General features: G+C 39.3%; 1 protein-coding gene across 2 annotated transcripts in view; it reads right to left on the bottom strand.

Annotated features, from left to right (window-relative positions):
* GCP1 (glycoprotease 1) overlaps positions 1-12,523 on the bottom strand; it is a 160,862-nt gene extending 148,339 nt beyond the window's left edge. For both annotated transcript variants that reach the window (XM_090015948.1, XM_090015949.1), the window contains exons 1-4: positions 11,791-12,523; positions 11,588-11,632; positions 4,830-4,904; positions 4,644-4,740 (exon numbers count right to left, since the gene is read on the bottom strand). In XM_090015948.1, coding sequence (XP_089872074.1) covers positions 4,644-4,740; positions 4,830-4,904; positions 11,588-11,632; positions 11,791-12,021 — 448 coding nt within the window. In that variant the 5' untranslated portion in view covers positions 12,022-12,523. The remainder of the gene's footprint in view (positions 1-4,643; positions 4,741-4,829; positions 4,905-11,587; positions 11,633-11,790) is intronic.
* Positions 12,524-21,707: the final 9,184 nt, after the last annotated feature.

Here is a 21,707-nt window from a genome sequence, read left to right as displayed (position 1 = left end):
AGTCAATCATATAAAGTGAAGAATCACATTTCTTTATTCATGTACAAAACAGAATCTCAATTTCTATGCATGGATGACTTTATTACAAGGAATTCTCATTGTCCCGACCGAGCCTTCGAAATGGGGGCATGTGCAGTGTGGAGCTCTACTGAGTGGTAAATGCATTGAGTGTAGGAATGGGTGGTATGCGTTGGCTTTATCGGTGGCGTGCGGTGATAGCACGGCACGCGATAAGCAACGGTATTGTCGTTAGTGTGGCGGCACAAACGTAGAGCATTGTTTAGTTAAGCAATGACAGCGAATCAGAGGTTCAAGCGTAGCGTTTGGACATACGGGGGTGCGCGTAGGTTAGGGTTAATTCTCCTAGGGATCACCTTAGATGATTCCAACCGAGTATGGTGACGCGGAGCTAGGCGAGTGAATGCCTAGACGCCGGCGAATGAGTTTGGGTGGTGCGCTTTGCTATGGTGTTCAATCATCAAATGTGCTTCGGACTGGAGGCTGCAAGGTCTTGTTCCTTTTGTTGTAGCATATACATGGAGTCGCAATACGCTCCATGACAAGCAAGGCTAAGGCAAGTATGTGCCCTTTTTCGGAAGTGATTGTTGATATGAGACGACTATGCATGAAATGGCATGGACTAGATAGAATACGCATTTGGAGATGCACTTGCTCAGCTTCCGCTAGGTAGCTTTGTACGAGATGGTGTGCAGGGCCAATGAAATGATTCAACACATGGAAAAGTGTTGGTGTGCGGCCTTTGGCCGTTAGGCTGGCCAGAATGGGCAGTCTGGCGCGTCGCAGGTTTGCGAAAAAATTTATGTCGGTGATAAATTGGCCTAAGAGCAGAAAGATTCACAAATACCTTGTTGTTCGTTGAGTGTGATAGTGAAGAGGACAATGATGGTTTATCCTGGTTATGCAAATTTGAGCAGCTGAAGTGTTGTTTACCAAGCACATAAGCAAGATGTTGGCAGGGTAGTATGAGTGATCTTGTTGATGATAAGCAAAAGTGTAAGATTGTTATTCAGTTGCCTAAGGGAACGTGGATAAGCCAAAGATTCTTACCAGAGAATGCACATTGGATTCAGCTTGATGGATTTGTACCTTTGAGTACGGGATACTCAATTGAACTTCTATATTCTCTCCCAAGATTGTGGGTTAGCAGAGTGTCCATCTTGACCAAAATGCTCGTTGTTTTGTTCTCTTAAGTTGGCAGTTCCACTGTGGATTGTTTGCGAAAAAAGTTGTTGTTCGTGGCTCGTCGGTTTGGTTCCTACGAGAACGTTTTGCTGGCTCCGAATGAGAGTTGCAGCATTGGGTCGTGTTGCCCCTTGTGTGGACGAGTGTCCAGGAAGACACTTTGAAGGACCGCTTTGGGTGATATGCAAGTATGCGTCCCCCACTTGAGGACTAGTTTGGACCGTTAGAAAACTACAAGTTGGTGCCTTAAGAGAGTTGATATCCCTACGACACGTGTTGGTGGTCGTCCTTCTCTGCGATGACCACGAAGGGCTCGGAATTGCCCTTGCTGAGGTCAAAAGGCACTACAACCATAAACATGAAGACGGCAAGTTTATCGTGTGAGCAAGGATGACCTGCTTGTATATGGGATTGTACTGGGGTCCAACGAGCGTAGAATGCTCGATGTTGATAGAGCGAAAGACCGTTGTCTAAATAATTGGATGCGCATTAAGGAATAAGACTTTGGCGTGTTAAAGGTTGTGACGATGGTAGATGAAAACTAGAACAAGTTAAGTACAGTGAAGAAAAAAAAATACCAAAGATAAGTGCAAAAGAAAACTGGCATATCAGTTAAGGTTGTGTTCTTACCTGCACCGGCATTGTCGATGACAACAATTGTGTGGGTGTGGGAGAATGTCCCAGACTGAGCCTTCAAAATGAGGCATGTGCAGTGTGAAGCTCTAGTGAGTGGTAAATGCATCGAGTGTAAGAACCGATATGTGTTGGCTTGATCATTGATGTGTGGTGATAGCACGACACACGATAAGCAACAGTATCATCGTTAGTGCATCTTTACATGGCGGCATAGACAGAGCATTGGTTGGTTAAGCAATGCCAGTGGATCAAAGGATGTTGCTTTTGGAGATTTGGTTAAGGACCTCTCAACTTGGAGGAGTTTTCCACGTATAGCATTTGGATGCACAGAGGTGCATGCGGGTTAGGGTTAATTCCTCCAGGGATCACCTTAGTTGGTTTCAACCGAGTATGGTAACTCGGGGCTAGGCGAGTGAGTATGTAGGCATCGACGAATAAGTCTGGGTGGTGCTCTTCGCTATGGTGTTCAATCATCAACTGGTCTTCGGACTGGGAGCCACAAGGTCTTGTTTCTTCAATAGGAAGGTTTTGTTGTAGCGTGCGCATAGAGTCGCAATACGCTCCATGACACGCAAGGCTAAGGCAAGTTTGTGCCGTTTTCGGATGTGATAGCTGGTATGGGACAGCTATGCATGAAGTGGCATGGACCAAATAGAATACGCATTTGGAGATGCGCTTGAGCAGCTTCCGCTAGGCAGCTGCAAACCAGGTGGTGCGCAAGGCCAATGAAATGATTCAGCACATGGAAAAGTGTTGGTGAGCGGCCTTTGGCCATTAGGCTAGCCAGACTGGGCAGGTTGACGCATCGCGGGTTTGCAAAAAAATTTATGCCCGTGACACAGTTATATCTATAAAGTCAAGCAACTTCTTAATGAAGAATTTTATATCAAGGAGTTTCATCCTTTATGAAACTTTCTTGGGATTGAAGTTATCCAATGCCTTATATTTTCTCAACATAAATATGTTTTGTATCTTCTAGAACAAACAAGTATGGTTGATTGTTAAACTATTGGGCTCTTGCTGGTGAAAGAAAGATCTAAGCAACAATGAAAATGAGTTCGTATTATTTTCAGAAAATTCTCACAGAATCATTGAAGCTTTGTAGTATTTGGCTTTTTACTAGCCCAGACATAGTTTTCACTGTTGATTAAGTCTTACAGATTCATGCATTCACTAAGAACTAGTCATTTTGAAGCAATTAAAACACACATGACATATAAAGGCCATGTGGCATCAAGTTAACTACAACTTGAGGGACTGGAAATGTGGCATTTCTTTAGTATATGAAGTTTTCTCATGTAATGGGGAGATGGACGAGAGCTCTATGGGGGAGATGCCCCTTCTTCAATCCATCCTGATGGCAAGAAAGGAGACGTTTGCAACGCTCGGGTTGGTGACCATGATCTTGGAGATAGTGAGAGGAGATGTGCTCAGATGTTGGTCGATATTGTTGGTGCAACCTCCCTGCCTCCTCCAAACCCAAATCTTCCTCTAACTATGGAGCTATGTCACATGGGTGCGGGTACGGGTGCGGAGCAATTTCAAAAAATTTGGACACGGGGACACGGCTATATATATATATATATATATATATATATATATATATATATATATATATAACAATAATAAGATCTGACCCCGATACCGTCTTGGATACAGGTCGGGTCCGGATCCGAACCCGACCCGAGTCCAAATTAATTTTAATAAATAGACAAAAATAAACTCGGTGAAAGTTGACCGAGTCCAAAATGTGGACGGACTCGGCCCCGGTGCGTTGACCGAGTCCGACACTTAGTTGGCCGTGTCTGCCCCATGTCCGAAGCCGCACCCGTGTCGACGCGAGTGCGTCAACGTGGGTGCGTCGACCTTTTAGTCGAGTTTGTGTGACTTAGCTATGGAGGAAGATGATAGCCAAAGGTGAATCCACTTGCGGAAAGAGTTTTACGAAGGTAGAATGAAGAAGTTCACTTATTCCTTTGTTTGCAAGTGGGATGGGAAGCCCATGAAGCGGGCATTTTCTTGTTGGAGCTTTTGAAGTTCACAAGGATTCAAAGCAAATAGAAGTTTTTGTGTGCTTCTAAAAAGTGAGATCCTTGTGTTTGACAACAAGAAAGATTTAGAACATGTTTGTTATGATGGTTCTTAGTCGCTTTCCAGCCATGCCCTCATGATGTTGTGAGATGTGGAGTGGGTACTCTCTCTCTCTCTCTCTCTCTCTCTCTCTCTCTCTCTCTCTCTCTCTCTCTCTCTCTCTCTGATAGGATGGGTGGTTCATCTAGTAAATTGTATAAAGTAGGAATTCAATAATATTTCTGGGTTTTTTCCTTCCCTCTTTTCCATTCTAACATATTGTTCAGATCATGTAATATACATCAATTGCATGTAAATGATATAGCAAGCTAACGTCAACAAATTCATGCAATGAAACATTGATTGGGAAAAAAAAAAGAAAAAGAAGACCAAAATAAAAACTAATCAAAATACCAATTCAGCATGCATTTATAACTAATAACCTTTTTCTTTTTGGAACATCCGGAATGGACTTAACCTAGTCCACAAAGAGAGAGAGAGAGAGAGAGACACCTTTTTTGGAACATCCGGAAAGCAGGAACCAAACCTAGATCTTATAGTTGTAAACTCTATTACTATCAAAAAAATCCTCATCACTGCCAACACCAGTATTTCTTTAGTAATTTCTAGGCATATTTGAGCCATCCTAATTTGACAGTAAGTTATACAACAATTGGAAATAAAATTTCTGAACACAGTCAAATTATTTTCACAGCATCAAATGGATTAACTACCTCGTAAGCAGAGACTCAAACCAGGACCAATAGTAACAGCAACAGCGGAAAGATCTCTCTCTGTCAAATTTGCACCAACAAGTGCCTGCTGAATGACCTGCAAGGATTGTCCACGCTGAGAACATCTAAAATGCAAAGCAGAAAATATTCAAGTAACCCTAATCTTAGTAACTTATAAAAGTTAACCTTGTCAATAGCTTGTTTATGTGCTTCTTCTGCCATTTTTGGTGCAACTCCCCCATATCGTGAAAGTAGGTCTGCCTAGAGAAATGATAACCATAAAACTTTATTGATTAATAGAAGAATGATAATATGTAACAGCATGCTTGAGAGTTCAAACTATGATTGATTAATAGAAGAATGATAATATGTAAATTAGAATGAGAACAGTACCTTCTAGGTGATCACAGAACAGGAGACAACAACAACAACAACTACGCCTTCATCCCAAAACAATTGGGGTCGGCGATATGAACCAACAAAGAAAATCATTATGGGTCTTCCACATGAATCCTTCTCCTCCATTCATTTCTATCCAATGCCATGTCCTCGGTGAGGTTCAAAGCATTCATATCCTTTCTTATCACCTCCATCCATGTCTTCCTACGCCTACCCCGACCTCTTTTAACTAATATATTTTCCCATTTCTCCATCCTTCTAACTGGAGCATCATTAGGCCTTCGTCGAATATGTCCAAACCACCGTAAACGATTCTCTTTCATCTTATTTTCAATGGGTGCAACGCCTACCTTCTTACATATCTCCTCGTTCCGAATCTTATCTTTTATTGTATTTCCACACATCCATCTCAGCATATGCATCTCAGCTACACTCATTTTTTGAATATGATGTCTCTTGGCAGCCCAACATTCCGTACTATATAGTAAAGCGGGCCTAATAGTCGTCCTATAAAACTTTCCCTTCAACCGCAATGGCATTCTACGATCGCACAACACTCCAGTTGCACTCTTCCATTTCATCCACCCAACCTTTATCCTATGATTTACATCTTCATCAATTTCTCCATACTTTTGAATGATAGATCCCAAATATTTGAAAGAATCATCCACCGGTATTTCGTGCTCACCAAGCTTCACTACACTCCCATCACTACTTCGTTGCTTACTAAATCGACATTCCATGTATTCTGTCTTACTCTTACTCAACTTAAAACCTCTTGCTTCCAATGTCTGTCTCCATAATTCTAACTTAGCATTAACCCCAGCTCTAGACTCATCAATCAAAATAATATCATCAGCAAACAACATACACCACGGCACATTTTCTTGAATTGATCTCGTAAGCTCATCCATCACTATAGCAAATAGGAAAGGACTTAAAGCAGATCCTTGATGTAACCCAACCGTTATAGGAAAATTGGTTGTCACCCCTCCACAAGTGCGGACATTGGTTACTACTCCTTCATACATATCTTTAATTATACTAATGTACTTGAGAGAAACACCTTTCTTCATCATTGTCCACCAGAGAACGTCCCTAGGTACTCTATCGTAAGCCTTCTCCAAATCAATAAAAACCATATGCAAATCTTTGTTCCTCTCTCTATTTCTCTCAATAAGTTGTCTAAGAAGATGTATAGCTTCCATAGTTGATCTTCCAGGCATAAAACCAAATTGATTCTCCGATATCATGACAATCTTCCTCAACCTAGACTCAATCACCCTCTCCCAAAGTTTCATAGTATGACTCATGAGTTTTATACCACGATAGTTTGTGCAATCTTGTATATCACCCTTATTCTTATATAAAGGCACCAAAGTACTCTTCCTCCACTCATCAAGCATCTTATTTGTCCGCCAAATCTTGTTAAAAAGATTTGTCAACCATTCTAAACCTTTCTCTCCCAAGCATTTCCAAGCCTCGATAGGTATACCATCTGGGCCAACTGCCCTTCTTGATTTCATTTTCTTCAAAGCCTCTGCAATTTCTTTCTTTTGAATCTTGCGCATGAAGTCACGATTCATCTCATGAAAAGGAATTGAAAAGTCTCCAAGATCCTGAGCATGACTTTCATTAAATAGCTTATCAAAATAATTTTTCCATCTCTCCTTAATCTCCTCATCTTTGACTAAAACCCTTTGAGTTTCATCTTTGATACATCTAACCATACCCAGATCCCTCGATTTCCTATCTCTCATCTTTGCAAGCCTATAAATATCCTTCTCACCCTCTTTGGTATCCAACTTGTCATAAACCTCCTTATATACCTTATCCCTCGCGTTCCAAACTATTTTTTTGCCTTCCTTCTTTGTTATCATATACTTCTCCAAATTCTCATTATCACGATTTTTACTTAGATTTCTATAACAATCTCTTTTAACCTTAATAGCTAATTTGACATCCTCGTTCCACCACGATGTATCCTTACCTAGCGGTGCACCGCCTTTAGACTCACCCAATACCTCCTTAGCCACATTTCTCATGCCACCCGCTATCTTATTCCACATAGATTCTGAATCCTCCTCGAGACACCAATCAACTTCCTTAACTACCCGCTCTACAAACATTCCTTGTTTAGCTTCTTTCAGTGCCCACCACTTAATTCTAGGATCTATCATATGTCTATCTCTTTTGCGGTATTGTCTAATTCTAAGATCTAAAATTAAGACTCTATGTTGTGTAGCTACACTTTCTCCCGGTATAACCTTACAATCGATGCAACAACCCCTAACTCTCTTTCTAAGTAGGAAAAAATCTATCTGACTCGTATTAACCCCACTTTTAAATGTTACTAGGTGAGACTCCCTCTTCCTAAACCAAATGTTTGCTAAGATCATATCATAGGACAAACCAAAATCTAAAATTCTTTCTCCTATACCATAGCCTCCATGGATACTCTCAAATCCATCCCTACTAATGCCTACATGCCCATTAAGGTCACCGCCGATGAAAAGCCTTTCTCCTCTCCATAAGATATCCCTTGTACTACTCCATCTAAATCTTCCCAAAATTGACGCTTAATGGAATCATCTAAACCTACTTGAGGTGCATAAACACTAATAATATTAATAATATCCGTACCTAATACTAATTTAATAAGTAAAATCCTATCACCCTTCCTACGGACCTCAACTACATTATCTATAAACTCACGACTCATAACAATCCCTACTCCATTCCTATTCATATTTATTTCTGTATACCAAATCTTATATCCCCAAGGTTCTATCACTTTTGCTTTCTCACCTACCCATTTGGTCTCTTGTAGACATAAAATATCAATCTTTCTCCTACACATAACATCTACTAACTCTACCAACTTACCAGTTAAAGATCCTATGTTCCAAGTGGCTAACCTAATTTTATGGTCTTGGACTAACTTCTTTACCCCCACCCGTCCAACAAAGTGAGGGAACCCTTGCCTATTTGACACCACACCCGGGCGCCGGTGTGACGCGTCGCTTCCGGGCGACGACCTAGCAACCCTTGCCCATTTATCACTGCCTCCGGGCCTATAGAGTACAGCGCGTCGCTCAGTAGGGAACGCCCCAACGAAATTCTCATATTGGTTCATATTCATAGGGTATGACTAAGTTTTTATGTTGGCTGTCACAGGCCTACCGCAACCCTCCTCCTTTATCCGGGCTTGGGACCGGCAGTGTATAACTAAACAGTTATACACAGGCGGAGTACCTTTGTACCAAATGAGTGAAAGAATAAGATGTCCTTAAAACAATCACATGCTGATGAGGTATAAAGTGCTAAAAATTATTGTAGAGGGCCATTGTTGTAATTTGTAGTTTATATTATTTAGTAGTTGGCAGCACTTTTGTAATATATGTCAGATTATCACATAAGAGGTACTTTTCATTTATTGTAATTGTTATTTTGTAACAACTACTTAGACTTGACTTATTTAACATAGAATGACCACTGCAACCCCCACAATATGCAAAGCCCACCTCTCACCCCAATCCCTCCGAAAGAAAACCTCCCACCAATATACTTCTTTGCTGCGAGTGACACCTTGGATTTGATGTTATCAGGGAGCCACATCAATGGAACTTAGATATATGCTTATTTATTCTAATATACTTCTTTAATATTTTACTATTCATTGATTCACTTCCAAAGTTTCAGATTTCTTTTCATAGTGCTTTTATTAATCTCCTTAATCTTCTTATTTCTATTTCTTATGTTAACTTTATTGTTTACCTTCTTATTTCCCTTTCTAGCTTTTTTTGTTTATTTTATCTCATTATCAAAGGTGATGCTCTCAAGCACCCACCCGTTTTTTTGGTCATGAATGCTTGAGTTTTGCCTTTGCAATCTTAGTTGTCAAAAGCGGTGCCTAGGTTCCACCTAGGCTTATGAGTCTAGGCAGTAGGGCCCTGTTTTCCCACCTAGGCCGGAGGGTCATAGTTGTCTTTTTTTTTCTCCTTCCTATATTTCTTTTCTTCTTCTTCCTCCCATCCCAAACCCTTTCTTTCTTTTTCACTCCTTTTCTTCTTATTCTTTCTTTCTTCTTTTCCTTCTTCTTTCTCTTTTGTTTTTTACCTTCTTATTTTTCCTTTTTTTCTTTTGCTTTTCTTCTTTCTCCTCCTTTCGCCTTTCCACCTCTTTTTTCTTCCTCTTCCTTTTTATTTTCTTTAATTTTTCCTCTTTTCTTTTCTCCCTTTTTCCTTCCTTTTCCCTTATCTTTTTTTCTTATTTTCTTCTTTTTTCTTCTCCTTTTCTTCTTCCTCCTCTTGCCCCTCCACTCTCTTCTTCTTTTAGTTTTCTTCCTTTTCCCCCCTTTTGTTTGTTCTCCGTCTATTTTTATTTCTATTCTTTACATGTATGCTTGTGTTTTTCACATATATGTGTGTTGTGTATCTTATATATATATATGTGTGTGTGTGTGTGTGTGTGTGTGTGTGTTCAATATTATACAATTCTACAAACTTTGTGATATGTTACATTGAAGTACACACTTATACTTCATTCTTAGTTACAATCATATGTTTTTTACTAAACTTAACTATTTATTTTGAACATTTCTACTTTTCTTTATGTTTTTTTGTCCCGCCTAGGCCCTGAATAGTCCTTTTAGGGTCAGCCGCCTAGGCTGCAACTAGCGCTTTTGACAACTAAGTTTACAATTGCACTCAAAGTTCTCGCAATTGCATACTAAGAGGGCATTGTATAATGGGCCTTATGCTAGTAATGGCATCAGTCTTAGCCAAGATGTAAAAAGAATATGCTGCATCAAATTGCATGAAAGTCTCATAAGAAATTGCCCAATTACTAAATCTGTCTACTCATCATCTGCTTTGATGTCATGCAAGACCAAATACTAGGTTGGACACCTAGGGTCATTCTATGCAAGAAATAGCCAGCAACACCTCACCCAGGAATAGTGAATCCCCTACTTGAGGTGGTTCCCTCCTCCTACAAGTAGATACATATGCCTCAGTCACACTACTATTCATACCAATGATCACACCTTTGTCTTTTTGCTGTTGAATATGAATCTCCTCTTCCAAGGGACCACCCCCGCTACCTCCAATACTCTCGGTCCCACCTGTCTCAACATCCGCATAAGGCATTTCTTGTGGTTGAGACATATTTCATCCTCCAATTTCACAAACCTGTTGCTTTTAAAAAAAAAAATCCTCCAATGTCCTTCAAGCAATTAATTCATCTACAATTTTACACCTTCTAGTAGCTTTCTACAGTCACATGAGGAAACATTTTGCCTTCTAACAGACAGATGATGCTTCATTCGAGATATTCTCATAAAATTCCATCAAACAATAGTCACATTGGCTAACCGACTGATTATTCACATGCACGGGAGTGGAATGATATCAAGCTAGGTCTCTTGAAGCCATATTTGACAAAAAAAATGAAGCAAAATGTCATCTTACGATTTTTTGTATGCATTGTATTGTATGAGGATTCGGTACTACAACAGATCAAAGTTTATCATGTGATATACAATCATTCAACATTGCACACACGCACACTTGCACTCACATGTAAAGAGCCAAACCTAGTGATCAATGGACACACCAAGATTAACAGCAATATGTTTGAGGGAAGCATCTATACTTTAACCCACCCCTTACAGAAAACCATACTATTGTTCCAACTAGAATCAGTCTCCCATTGGCATGTAAGTCCTAGATCCCATATCAACTACTACTACAATTTGTATAGCCTCCAACATTATTTAACTATTAAGACCTGCCAAAAAATGATGTGTACTTCTATAGGAAAATGGCTATACTAAATGAATGAGTTCTAGAGCAAGTCTCTATGTAATTTTCCTGTTGGTTCCATTAAGTCCTATTAGTATTATAGCTACATAGTTTATTTTGAAACCTGACTAGATATATAGCCAGTGTTAATTCATTAATCATTATAAACTGGAAAAATGACATTAATATGCAATGTCTGCGCAACAAGGTTCCTTATGTATATACATCAGTCAACAAACATCTCAGAGGCAAAACGTTTCAAAAGAGAAAACCATTATTAGTTACTAAGCAAAATAACAATAGATGATTTACATGATAACAACAAAAAATATACAGTGAATAGATGAGAACAAGAATAACAATATAAAAGCATCATAATTCTGTAATTTATATCTGTAACTACACAAACAACCTAAAAGTAAAATAATTAGTACAGCAAAGCCCAGAATTATGATGCCCTAAAAAAGTAAGCTGATTGCTAATATTTCAAGCTGCAGAAGAGTGACAGCATACTCAAAGCAGTGCAGATCTCACAAATTAGGCCAAGTAGAATAAACACATCTATTCCAGAACGTATGGATAAGTTATCAGGTCAACTATCGCATTAGAACAAACAGCTCATTATGAAGCAAAGCTGCAGCATCCACAATGGTCCTAAGGTGTCAAACTTTAACATAAAAGAACGATGAAGGTGAAACAGGCAGCATCTTGTCTAAAATATATAATGGAGATACTAACTACCTGAGATGACACCACTTGGCTTAGAATCTTCCCATCACCACTAACCTAAAAACAGGCAGTGAATATTCATATGACCATGAAATTCACCAAAAGAAAACTAAAATCTAGCATTAAAAAGTAAAAAATAAACAAAATATTGTAAAGAAAGGTGCATACTACGTGTGTGTGCGTGTGTGTGCAAAATCAAACTAAAATGAACTTACAACAGCAGCAGCAGTATCATCACAGCTTGTTTCAATTCCTAGGACAGTCAAATGCTCCTGTTCATGAGAAATCCCCACAAAACAACGAAGCGAACTCGAGAGGCGCACACGAGATGGCATAGAGCAAGTGCTTTTTCGAGCCTTTCCCACAGCATCAGAAAGAAAGGACTTGTGCAGTACATTTTTACAAAGGCAAGAAGGAATAGAAAAATCCCGCAGAAAGACGGCCATATCTTCCCTACGATATGGTCTAGCAATGGGGTAACAAGATGTAAAGAAGTGGAGGAAGAAGAAGATGCAAAAGAACAACAACAACAACAACAACAAAAATGAAGCAGCGGGATTGGGAGAATGGGGTATGGATGATGGTGGAAGGGTTAGAGGAAGAGCGACTTTTCGAAGTTTTTATAGAAGGTGGCTCTCTCAAAACGAAGGTATGTAATCCCCTTAGTAAAAGAGCTTCATATCAGACTCTCGACCCATAATGGTGATGGTTGCATGATAAATTATGGCAAATGGCAGAAGGTATGGTCGAGGAAAGGGAAGAAGGCGTCAACACTGAAACATTGTAAAATGCACAATCCCAACGAAAACACCCCCAAAATCCACCTTAGATTCCACCACTGCCTCCCCGCTTATGATGGAACTGAACTGACACCCTTTTCTGGACGGTGAGAAACGAGCCAAGCGACTCTGGCTGGCTGAATGATATTTGGACGAGCAAGTTGGGTTTGGGAGGCCTATGAACGAGGAAGTTTTTGACATCAATCTTGCTCCCTCAAGTTTTTAATTCTTATTACTTTCGATTTATCTTTTAGAATATATTGACGTTTATATCATAACCGTCCTCATGCCGCAATAAATTGGTTGAACTTATGCAAAAGAAATATCGACTTTGTGGCGGCGTTTGCTTCGTGCCCTTCTGTACGAAAGAAATCTTTTTCATAGGAATGAAAGCCTATTTCCTAAGAAGGGTGAAACAATTATCTCCATCAAAATTATGTTGTCTGTCTCTAATTCCATCTCGGAACCGAGATCAATAAGAAAAATCTAACAAACTAAGAATTAATTAGAAGAACAAGAAATTCAAAAAGAAACGCAGGAAATTAATTGTGAACAGGAAATAATTAAAAATTAACAATTTTGGATTCAACTCAACTCAACTCAACTCAATCTTAAATCCTTGAATTTTCATCTATTTGTAAATGAGAGTTATCTAATTCCAAATGAACATTGTTTCTCTGTATGATAAAGTTCTAATTGTATAACTTATTAATCCTAATAAACTTCTTGTTCAAGGTATGGATCGATTACTGTTGGATAAGGCAGTGCTCACTCCTACCTAAGGGGAACCTAAGCAGGTTACAAGGCAGTGCTCACTTCTTGTTCAGGTGTTTGAATGAGCACCACGTATATAAGCACGTGGGGCTCATATCCCCGTATGTTAGCATCACTTAGCGTCGGAGTCTAGTGCGGTTGCAAAGACTTAAGTACCTTTTCTGTCATTCTCGTCATGAAACGATGATTTGAGAAAATGACAAAAATGTCTTTCATTCAGAAAAGGGAGGATGATCTTAACTCTTCAAAGTTCAAACATTCTATTTTCACCCTAAGCAGTAAACTCATATGATGTCATCGGATCACCCTTTGATGACGCACCATCTTCTGTAACAGGAGCTCCCTTTGACGATGCACCCTTTGTCGTCGTCTGCTGCTGCTGGAGCACCCTTTGTTGTCGTCTGTTGCCGTTAGAGCACCCTTTGTCGTCGTCTGCGCAGTGGGAGCATTGTTGCCACCATCGCTACATCTACCTTCTAGGTGTTTCTCCTCCATTATCGGATTACCAAAACGCATGTTGTTTCGGTGAGTTTCATGTAAGATTTTGTTATGCAAATAAATCGATTTGTAAATCTGAATGCTAAATCTTATAATTGGTTGTACTATTCATGTTAAATAACACATATTTTCATACTAAAATAAATCGATTTGGACCTATCTACCTTCTCGGTATCGAAAAACAGTTATCACGATTTGTTCTTATGAAGGCTAAATATTACAACGATATGTACTTATGAAGGCTAAATTTCTACAACAATTTGTACGTTTGAATGCAACAGTGGTTTATAGATTTAATGCAGTAGCGATTTGTATGTTCGATGCAGCAATGATTTATACGTTTGGAGCAGTAGCGATGTGTATTTATGATTTATGAAGTTACCATGATTTGTACATAAGTTTGCTAAATCGTACAACATTGTTTACTTATGAAGCCCAAATGTTACAACGATATGTACTTATAAAGAGTGTGATTTCTACAATGATTTGTATGTTTGAAGCATGAATGATTTATACATTTAAATCAGTAGCGATTTGTACATTTGAAGCAGCAATGATTAATATATTTGATGCAATAGCGATATGTATTTACGAAGTTACCTCGATTTGTACTTAAGTTTGCAAAATCTTACAACGATGTTTACTTATGATGTCAAATATCGCGACGATTTGTAATATTGGTGATTGTGTAATAAATGTGATAATTTGTAATAATATATACTTGGGAAGGCGATTGTAACATATAATGATGTGGTTAAATTTATGTGTTGTGTAGGTTAGCAATGACTAAAATTCGTAAGACAAGAAAGCCTTCGTCGTTCAAGGGGATGACTACTAGAGAAGTGATCCGCCAGTCTCATATATATGAGCGTTATGAAACGTACCAAAATATAATGAAGATTGAGAATGATAAAGACAGGGACAAAGTATTAGAATTTTATAAAGCATAGCCTAATCCATCAGATATTGAAGATGAAAAGCAAAGGAAGAAGGATGAGGAAGAACTAAAGATGAAGAAGAAGAAAAAGGATAACGAAGAGAAGAAAAAGCAAAGAAAAAAGGAGGGGGAGAATGAAAAGCAAAGGAAGAAAAGACAAATGAAAAAGTTGGAGGAGGAGGAAAGTGAAAGGCAAATGAAGAATAAGGAGAAGGAGGAAGAGAATGAAAGGCAATTGAAGAAGAAGAAGGAGAAAACAGAAGAGAAGGAAAGGCAAATTATGAAGAAGAAAGAGAAAAGGCAAAGGAAGAAGAATCAAGCTGAGGAAGAGAAGGAAAGGCAAAGGAGGACGAGAAAGAGAAAGAACGATAAAAGAATGAGGACGAGGAAGAGAAGGAAAGACAAATGAATGAGAGAGAGGATGAGGAAGAGAATGAAAAGCAAAGGAAGGAGAAAGAAGACGAGGAAGAGAAGGAAAGGCAAAGGAAGGAGAAGGAGGATGAGGAAGATAAGGAAAGGAAGAAGCAGGAGGAGGAAGTGAATGAAAGGGAAAGGAAAAAGTAAGAGAAGGAAGAGAAGAAAAGAAAAATAAAGGAAGAAGTAGAAAAGCAGGGGAGGAAGGCGAATGAGCAAAGAAAGAAAGAAGTAGAAAAGCAGAAGAGGGAGGCAGCGGAGTGAATGAGCAACAAGAAAGGCAGAGGAAGAGAGAAGGTGATAATGAATGGGGAACAAGAAAGGCATAGGAAGGAGGAGGAGGAGCGAATGATGAAGCAACAAGAAAGGCAGATGAGGGAAGGAGGGGATGAAGAGGAGAAAAGTGTGGTACGTAAATCGCTCATGTCTGTCATGATTTATAGGTTTTATTATGTATAGCGATTACTGTGATGGCGATTACTCTGTATTGCGATTAGTGTAATAGTGATTACTATGTATAGCGATTACTGTGACCTATGTATAGCGTCTACCATAATAGTGATTAGTACGTATAACGATTACATTGATATTGATTATTGTGATTCGATTACAGTGATCGTGAGTGTACAACGATTATTATATATAGTGATTATTGTGTACAGCGATCGTGAGTGTACAACGATTATTATATATAGTGATTATTGTGTACAACGATATGTAGAAGTACAAATGAGACTAATTGTGATTTAATATGTTATTTTCTGTTAGAGAGAGGTTTGAAGAGAAGTAGAACACCAGGTGAAAAGCTCAAAGACTGGTGTGAGTGGCTTATAGTTCTATTGTGATATGGACATCTGAATGAATATCAAAAGGATCAATTTTAAAATATGCACTTCGGGGGCCTTCTGGACCAACGTTATTTTGAAACGTGCTGAAACACCATGACCCACCTGGTCAATAAGTGGAATCATAAGATAAACACATTCCAGTTTGATGGTTTTGAAATCACAATGACCCTAGAAGATATGGCGTGGATTACGGGTCTTAAGTGTCATGGAAGTGTTGTCTTAGCACAAGATTCAAACTATAACGCAAGGGACAAGTGCACGACCCTTCTAGGAATGTCGATGGAGGACTAGGGTCAATATATTTCTAGTGGAAGCAATTCCACATTGATGAAACTTTCTTATTTTCATAATAAATGGGAAGGTTGGTCCGCTATATGTGCATATGAAACAACTGACCAAGAGTTGCGCGACTTTCTTTATTTTTTGGGACTTACTTTTTTTTTTGGATTTATCTGGTTCAAGGTTAAGTTACCTGTGCCTGCAGTTCTTGGAAGACTTAGCTGAAGTTGACAACTATGCATGGGGTGCTGCTATGCTTGCATACTTATACAATCAACTTTACCGTGCGAGTAAGGGTATAAAAATCGTCAGAGGGTTTTGGTCATTTATCTAGGTAATTGTTTATTATATATTTAGTAGTTATAGACTAAGATCATTGAAGGTTAGTCTTATTAATATATTGTTTTTGTAGGCCTTGATGTGAGAGCATATTGTCGCCTTGCATCCTCAATGTGGCCCTGCGATTTGTGGTTTTCCTAAGATCGGTCGGTGGGCTACAATAAATGTCAAGGAGGATAATGCTAAGTTCATTTTAGATGATCTACAATTAAATAAGGTAAATGATTTAAAATTGTTTACAATCGTTGTAGTATTTATCATTCATTAGTATAAATCATTGAAATGTTTAGCATTCTTAAGTAATCATCGCTGCAGATTTTTGTCTTCATTAGTACAAATCGCTATCGCATTAGCATTTAACATTCATTAGTATAGATCATTCTAATTTTTAATATTATTAAGTAATGATTGTTGCAGGATTTTGTATTTCTTAGTAAAAATCGTTATCGCTTTAGCATTTAACTTTTATTAGTATAAATTGTTGTAATGTTTAGCATTCTTAAATAATGATCATTACAGGATTTTGTCTTTCGTTAGTACAAAGCGTTATCGCTTTAGCATTTAGCATTCATTATTATAAATCGTTGTAATATTTAGCATTAATTACTACAAGAAAACATGTTGTTAGCGACGAACGGTAGCGACGGAATATTTCCGTCGCTAGTTAGCGACGGATTAACGAGCGAAAAACATCCGTCGCTATAATCCATGAAGCATACGAAACCAGCGACGGAATATAGTCTGTCGCTATTTTTGCGACGGATTTTACGACATACTATTTTGTCGTTATGTCCGCACGATTTTCCGACGACTCTTGCGACAAACTTTAGCCCGTCGCTAAGTAGCGATGGACTTGGCGACGGCGTATCGTCCGTCGCAGGTTTCGTAAATTTGATTTATGTGGGCTTAGCGACGGATTAAATTCGTCGCTAAGTTTTGAATAATCCTAATCCCAGACAGCTTTTCCTTTTCTTCTTTTGCTGCTCCCGCCGTTCGTCGGTCCCACCGTCCGCCGGCCCCACCGCCCAGAGAAAGGTAAAGGACCCCCCCCCCCCCCCCCGGCAGGGGGTTAACCCCCTGCGTTTCCGACAGGGGGTTAACCCAGTGTGTTTTACGACAGGGGGTTGACCCGGGCAAGGGGTCGACTCCGGCAGGGGGTTAACCCACTCCTATTCCAGCACGGGGTTAACCCATTGCGTTTCCGACAGGGGGTTAACCCCATGCGTTTTCCGGCAGGGGGTTAACCCCCTGCCTTTCCGGCAGAGGGTTAACCCCATGCGTTTTCCGGCAGGGGGTTAACCCCCTGCCTTTCCGGTAGAGAGTTGACCCTGGCAGGGGGTCGACCCCGGTAGGGGGTTAACCCCCTGCCTTTCTGGCAGGGGGTTTAACCACCTACCGTAACAGGCAGGGGGTCAAGCCTTTCCTGCTCAGGCAGGGGGGCGACCCCCTGCTGTTCCGGCAGGGGGTCGACTCACTGGCGGAAAGGCTGGAGGTCGACCCCCTGCCCGAACGGGGGTCAGTTAACTCCCTACGTTTTGTAAGGGGGTTAACACCCTATGTTCCGTAAGGGGGTCGACCCCCTGCCAGAACAACAGGGGAGTCGACCCCTTGCCAGAACAGTTTTTTTTTTCGTGGTGACTTCATTTTAAAACAGTATTTTTTTTTTGCAGATTTTTCAACGGAACCAGCTCGTGCTCAGCCACCTCTGGTAAGTAAGTGTCAAAAATAATGCAAATCGGTTAAATACTCATGGTGAGTAAGTGATGCAAGTGTATCACATGTTATTTAATTTATTAGATGTAACACTTTATTGTTCACACACTCACTTAGTTGTTGATATTTAGGGTTGCTTCGTTGGAGTTCGGAGATCATGCTGAGCATGATTTTAATGTATGAATATTGAAGTGTTCTTATTTTTGGAGTACAGAGTCTATGCTAGGCATGGTAGTAGTTAGTGAGATATTGAAGTGTGTTTGCTGCAGATACATGTTTGTCATTTGTTTAATATGAATGATTACAATGTATTGCAAGGTTTGATGTAATTGTATTCATGCTTGCATGTAACTTTCAATTTGATTATGACTTCCATGTGAAATTGTATAATGAAATCATGTTTCAAATGATTGTATCGTGTCATTAATAGTTTGCACATGAAAATATTAAGTTATCAATGCATGCATCAAAATTCTTGTTATTGTATGACATCATATATTGCATGATAAATTTGATATGTTATTCATCGTAGCATTCTGATTGTTCTCTTTTAATTTGTTAGGCTATTATTCGTAACATCATAAAAAAATGACTGCAAACCGTGAATGGATGTATCGTAGGATAGTGGACAATGAGTTATCGCATGAATATATGGATGATGTTGACAATTTTATTGAATTTGCAATGACAAGTGTCAGTTCAGTGGATCTCACAGGTCAGCTTTGGTGTCCCTGCAAGATTTGTAAGAATAATCGATTTGTAGAACCTCATAGCGTTAGACATCACCTATACAGGAAGGGTTTTGTGAGTGATTATCAGAACTGGACGTTTCATGGAGAAGATTTTAGAAACTATTTTGATGCACGGGTGAATGTGGTGCACGATAATCCATATACGGATTTGATATTTGATGCCGCAGGAACAAAACTGGGTTTTGCTATGAGTTCTAGTGATGTAAGAACTGTCGTAGATGAAGAATCATCAAACGATGCAGCTAGTAGAATTGATGATTTACTTAGAGATGCTGATGAGCCACTTTGGAACGGTTGTGAGAGTCACACTATCTTGTCTGTAGTTCTTCAACTAATGAATTTGAAGTCCGAATATAATTTGAGTCAATCATGTTTTGACCGTTTGTGCATGATTGTGAAGAGTATGTTGCCCAAAGATGAAAAATTGTCACAAAATTTCTATCGTGCGAAAGTTATGGTCAACGCTCTAAGTATGGGTTACAAAAAGATTGATGCTTGTCCAAATCACTGCATGTTGTATTTCAAGGAGCAGGAAAACAACATATCATGCCCGTCATGTGGGCATCATCGGTTCAAGCCAAAGACAAAAGGCAATGGTAGCACGAGATCAAAGGAAGTTTCATACAAGTCGCTCCGCTACTTTCCTATCACTTCTAGATTGCAGCGATTGTATATGTCTTCAAGGACAGCTAAACACGTGAGATGACATGCAAATAAAATTCGACACGATGAAAACAAGATCACGCATCCTGTTGACGCTGAAGCTTGGAAGCACTTTGATCGTACTCATCAGAACTTTGCAATGGAAGTGTGAAATGTTAGACTCGGTCTATGTACAGATGAATTTAATCCATTTGGGGGTAGATCAACTCCATACTCATGTTGGCCAGTATTTGTAACTCCATACAACCTTCCACCAAGTTTGTGTATGAAACGTCCAAATCTTTTCTTGTCTTTGTTGATCCCTGGTCCGACCTCACCTGGCCAAAATCTTGATGTATATCTAAGGCCATTGATTGATGAACTAAAAGTATTGTGGGATGACGGTGTTACCACGTATGATGCCCACAAAAAACAAAATTTCAACATGAAGGTTGTTGTTCTATGGACAATCAGTGACTTCCCTGCATATGGTATGCTATCTGGTTGGAGCACACATGGGAGGTTGGCTTGTCTGTACTGCATGGAGGATTCCAAAGCTTTTAGATTGAGGCATGGAAGGAAGTCTTGCTGGTTTGAGTGCCATCGTCGATTTCTACCTAGCGACCATCCATTCCGACGACAAAAGAATGTGTTTAAAGCGGGCACAACTGAAACAGAAGGTTCATCCTCAAGATTGTCTGGCATAGAGATTCTAAGAAGATTGCGATATTTTTCAGATGTATTAACAGATGCCCAATGTCCTACACCCTTCCATGGATTTGGGATGGATCACAATTAGACGAAGAAATTTATTTTTTGGGAACTACTGTATTGGCCGACCCTATTGATACGCCATAATTTGGATGTGATGCATGTGGAGAAAAATGTGTTTGATAATGTGTTCAATACAGTAATGAATGTTAAAGGAAAAACGAAGGATAATCCGAAGGCCCGTATGGATTTAAAATTAATATGTAAAAGACTAGAATTGGAACTCAAAGAGTATAATGGCAAAGTACTGAAACCAAAGGCAAAGTACGTGCTCACACCTGATCAAATAAAACATGTATGTCAATGGTTGAGACAATTGAGATTTCCAACTGGATATGTCTCTAACATTGCTCGGGTTGTGAAGATTGACGATGGACAGTTACATGAGTTGAAGAGCCATGATTGTCATATCTTTATGCAACGATTGATACCCCTAGCATTCCATGATATGTTAGACAAACCTATATGGGGGGTATTGTCTGAGTTGAGTGGATTTTTTAGAACATTGTGCGCATCGGAGGTCGTAATATCAGATGTAAAGAATCTCGAGGACTCTGTCATCACCACTGTTTGTCTGCTAGAAAAGATATTTCCGCCAGCATTTTTCGATGTTATGGAACATTTGATCATACATCTGCCATATGAACTAAGGGTTGGTGACCCTGTGCAATATTGATGGATGTACCCATTTGAAAGATATATGTTTTTTTAAATTTGTCTCTTTAATGACAGATATTTAAAATTTGAAATGTATATTCTTGTCAGATGCATGTTCAACCTAAAAAAAAGGTTCATAATAAAGCAAGAGTAGAAGGCTCTATTTGTGAGGCGTATACTTTAGAAGAGATTTCAAATTTCTCATCTATGTATTTCGAACCTCATATTCCAACACGTTACACATGTTCGCCCCGTAACGATGATGGAGAACAAGTAACCGTAGCTGACAAGCTATCGATATTTCAACCACTTGGGCATGCATTTGGTAGTTGCCGATCAAGGCTACTGACAGATCGAGAGCAAGACGCAACACATCTATATTCTTTTTAATTGCTCAGTGATCGACCCATACATCGAGTAAGTATATGTAGATGCAACACAATTATAAATCCTTTTATGTTCTATATGTGGATACATGGCTCGATAATATAAGTATTTGTAGTTTGCAGACGATTTGATCTGGAGTTGCAAAGAGAAGTTTCACATCTCATTGATGCAGAAGTACAAAAAGAATGTGAAACTAAGTTTGTAGAGTGGTTGAAATAGTTGGTAAAGAAGCTAACATAAATTTTATACTTATAAACAACACTAAGTTACTTAATTGATTGTGATCACAATCATTGTTTATGTCTGTGCGTAGGTCCGCCATGGTGATGTTAAAGATCAAGG

This window comes from Nuphar pumila, chromosome 8, assembly GCF_984573655.1.
Source record: "Nuphar pumila chromosome 8, dmNupPumi1.hap1.1, whole genome shotgun sequence".
NCBI lineage: Eukaryota > Viridiplantae > Streptophyta > Magnoliopsida > Nymphaeales > Nymphaeaceae > Nuphar > Nuphar pumila.
Note: the sequence above shows the minus strand (reverse complement) of the source record. Positions and strands in the feature narration are given on the sequence as shown.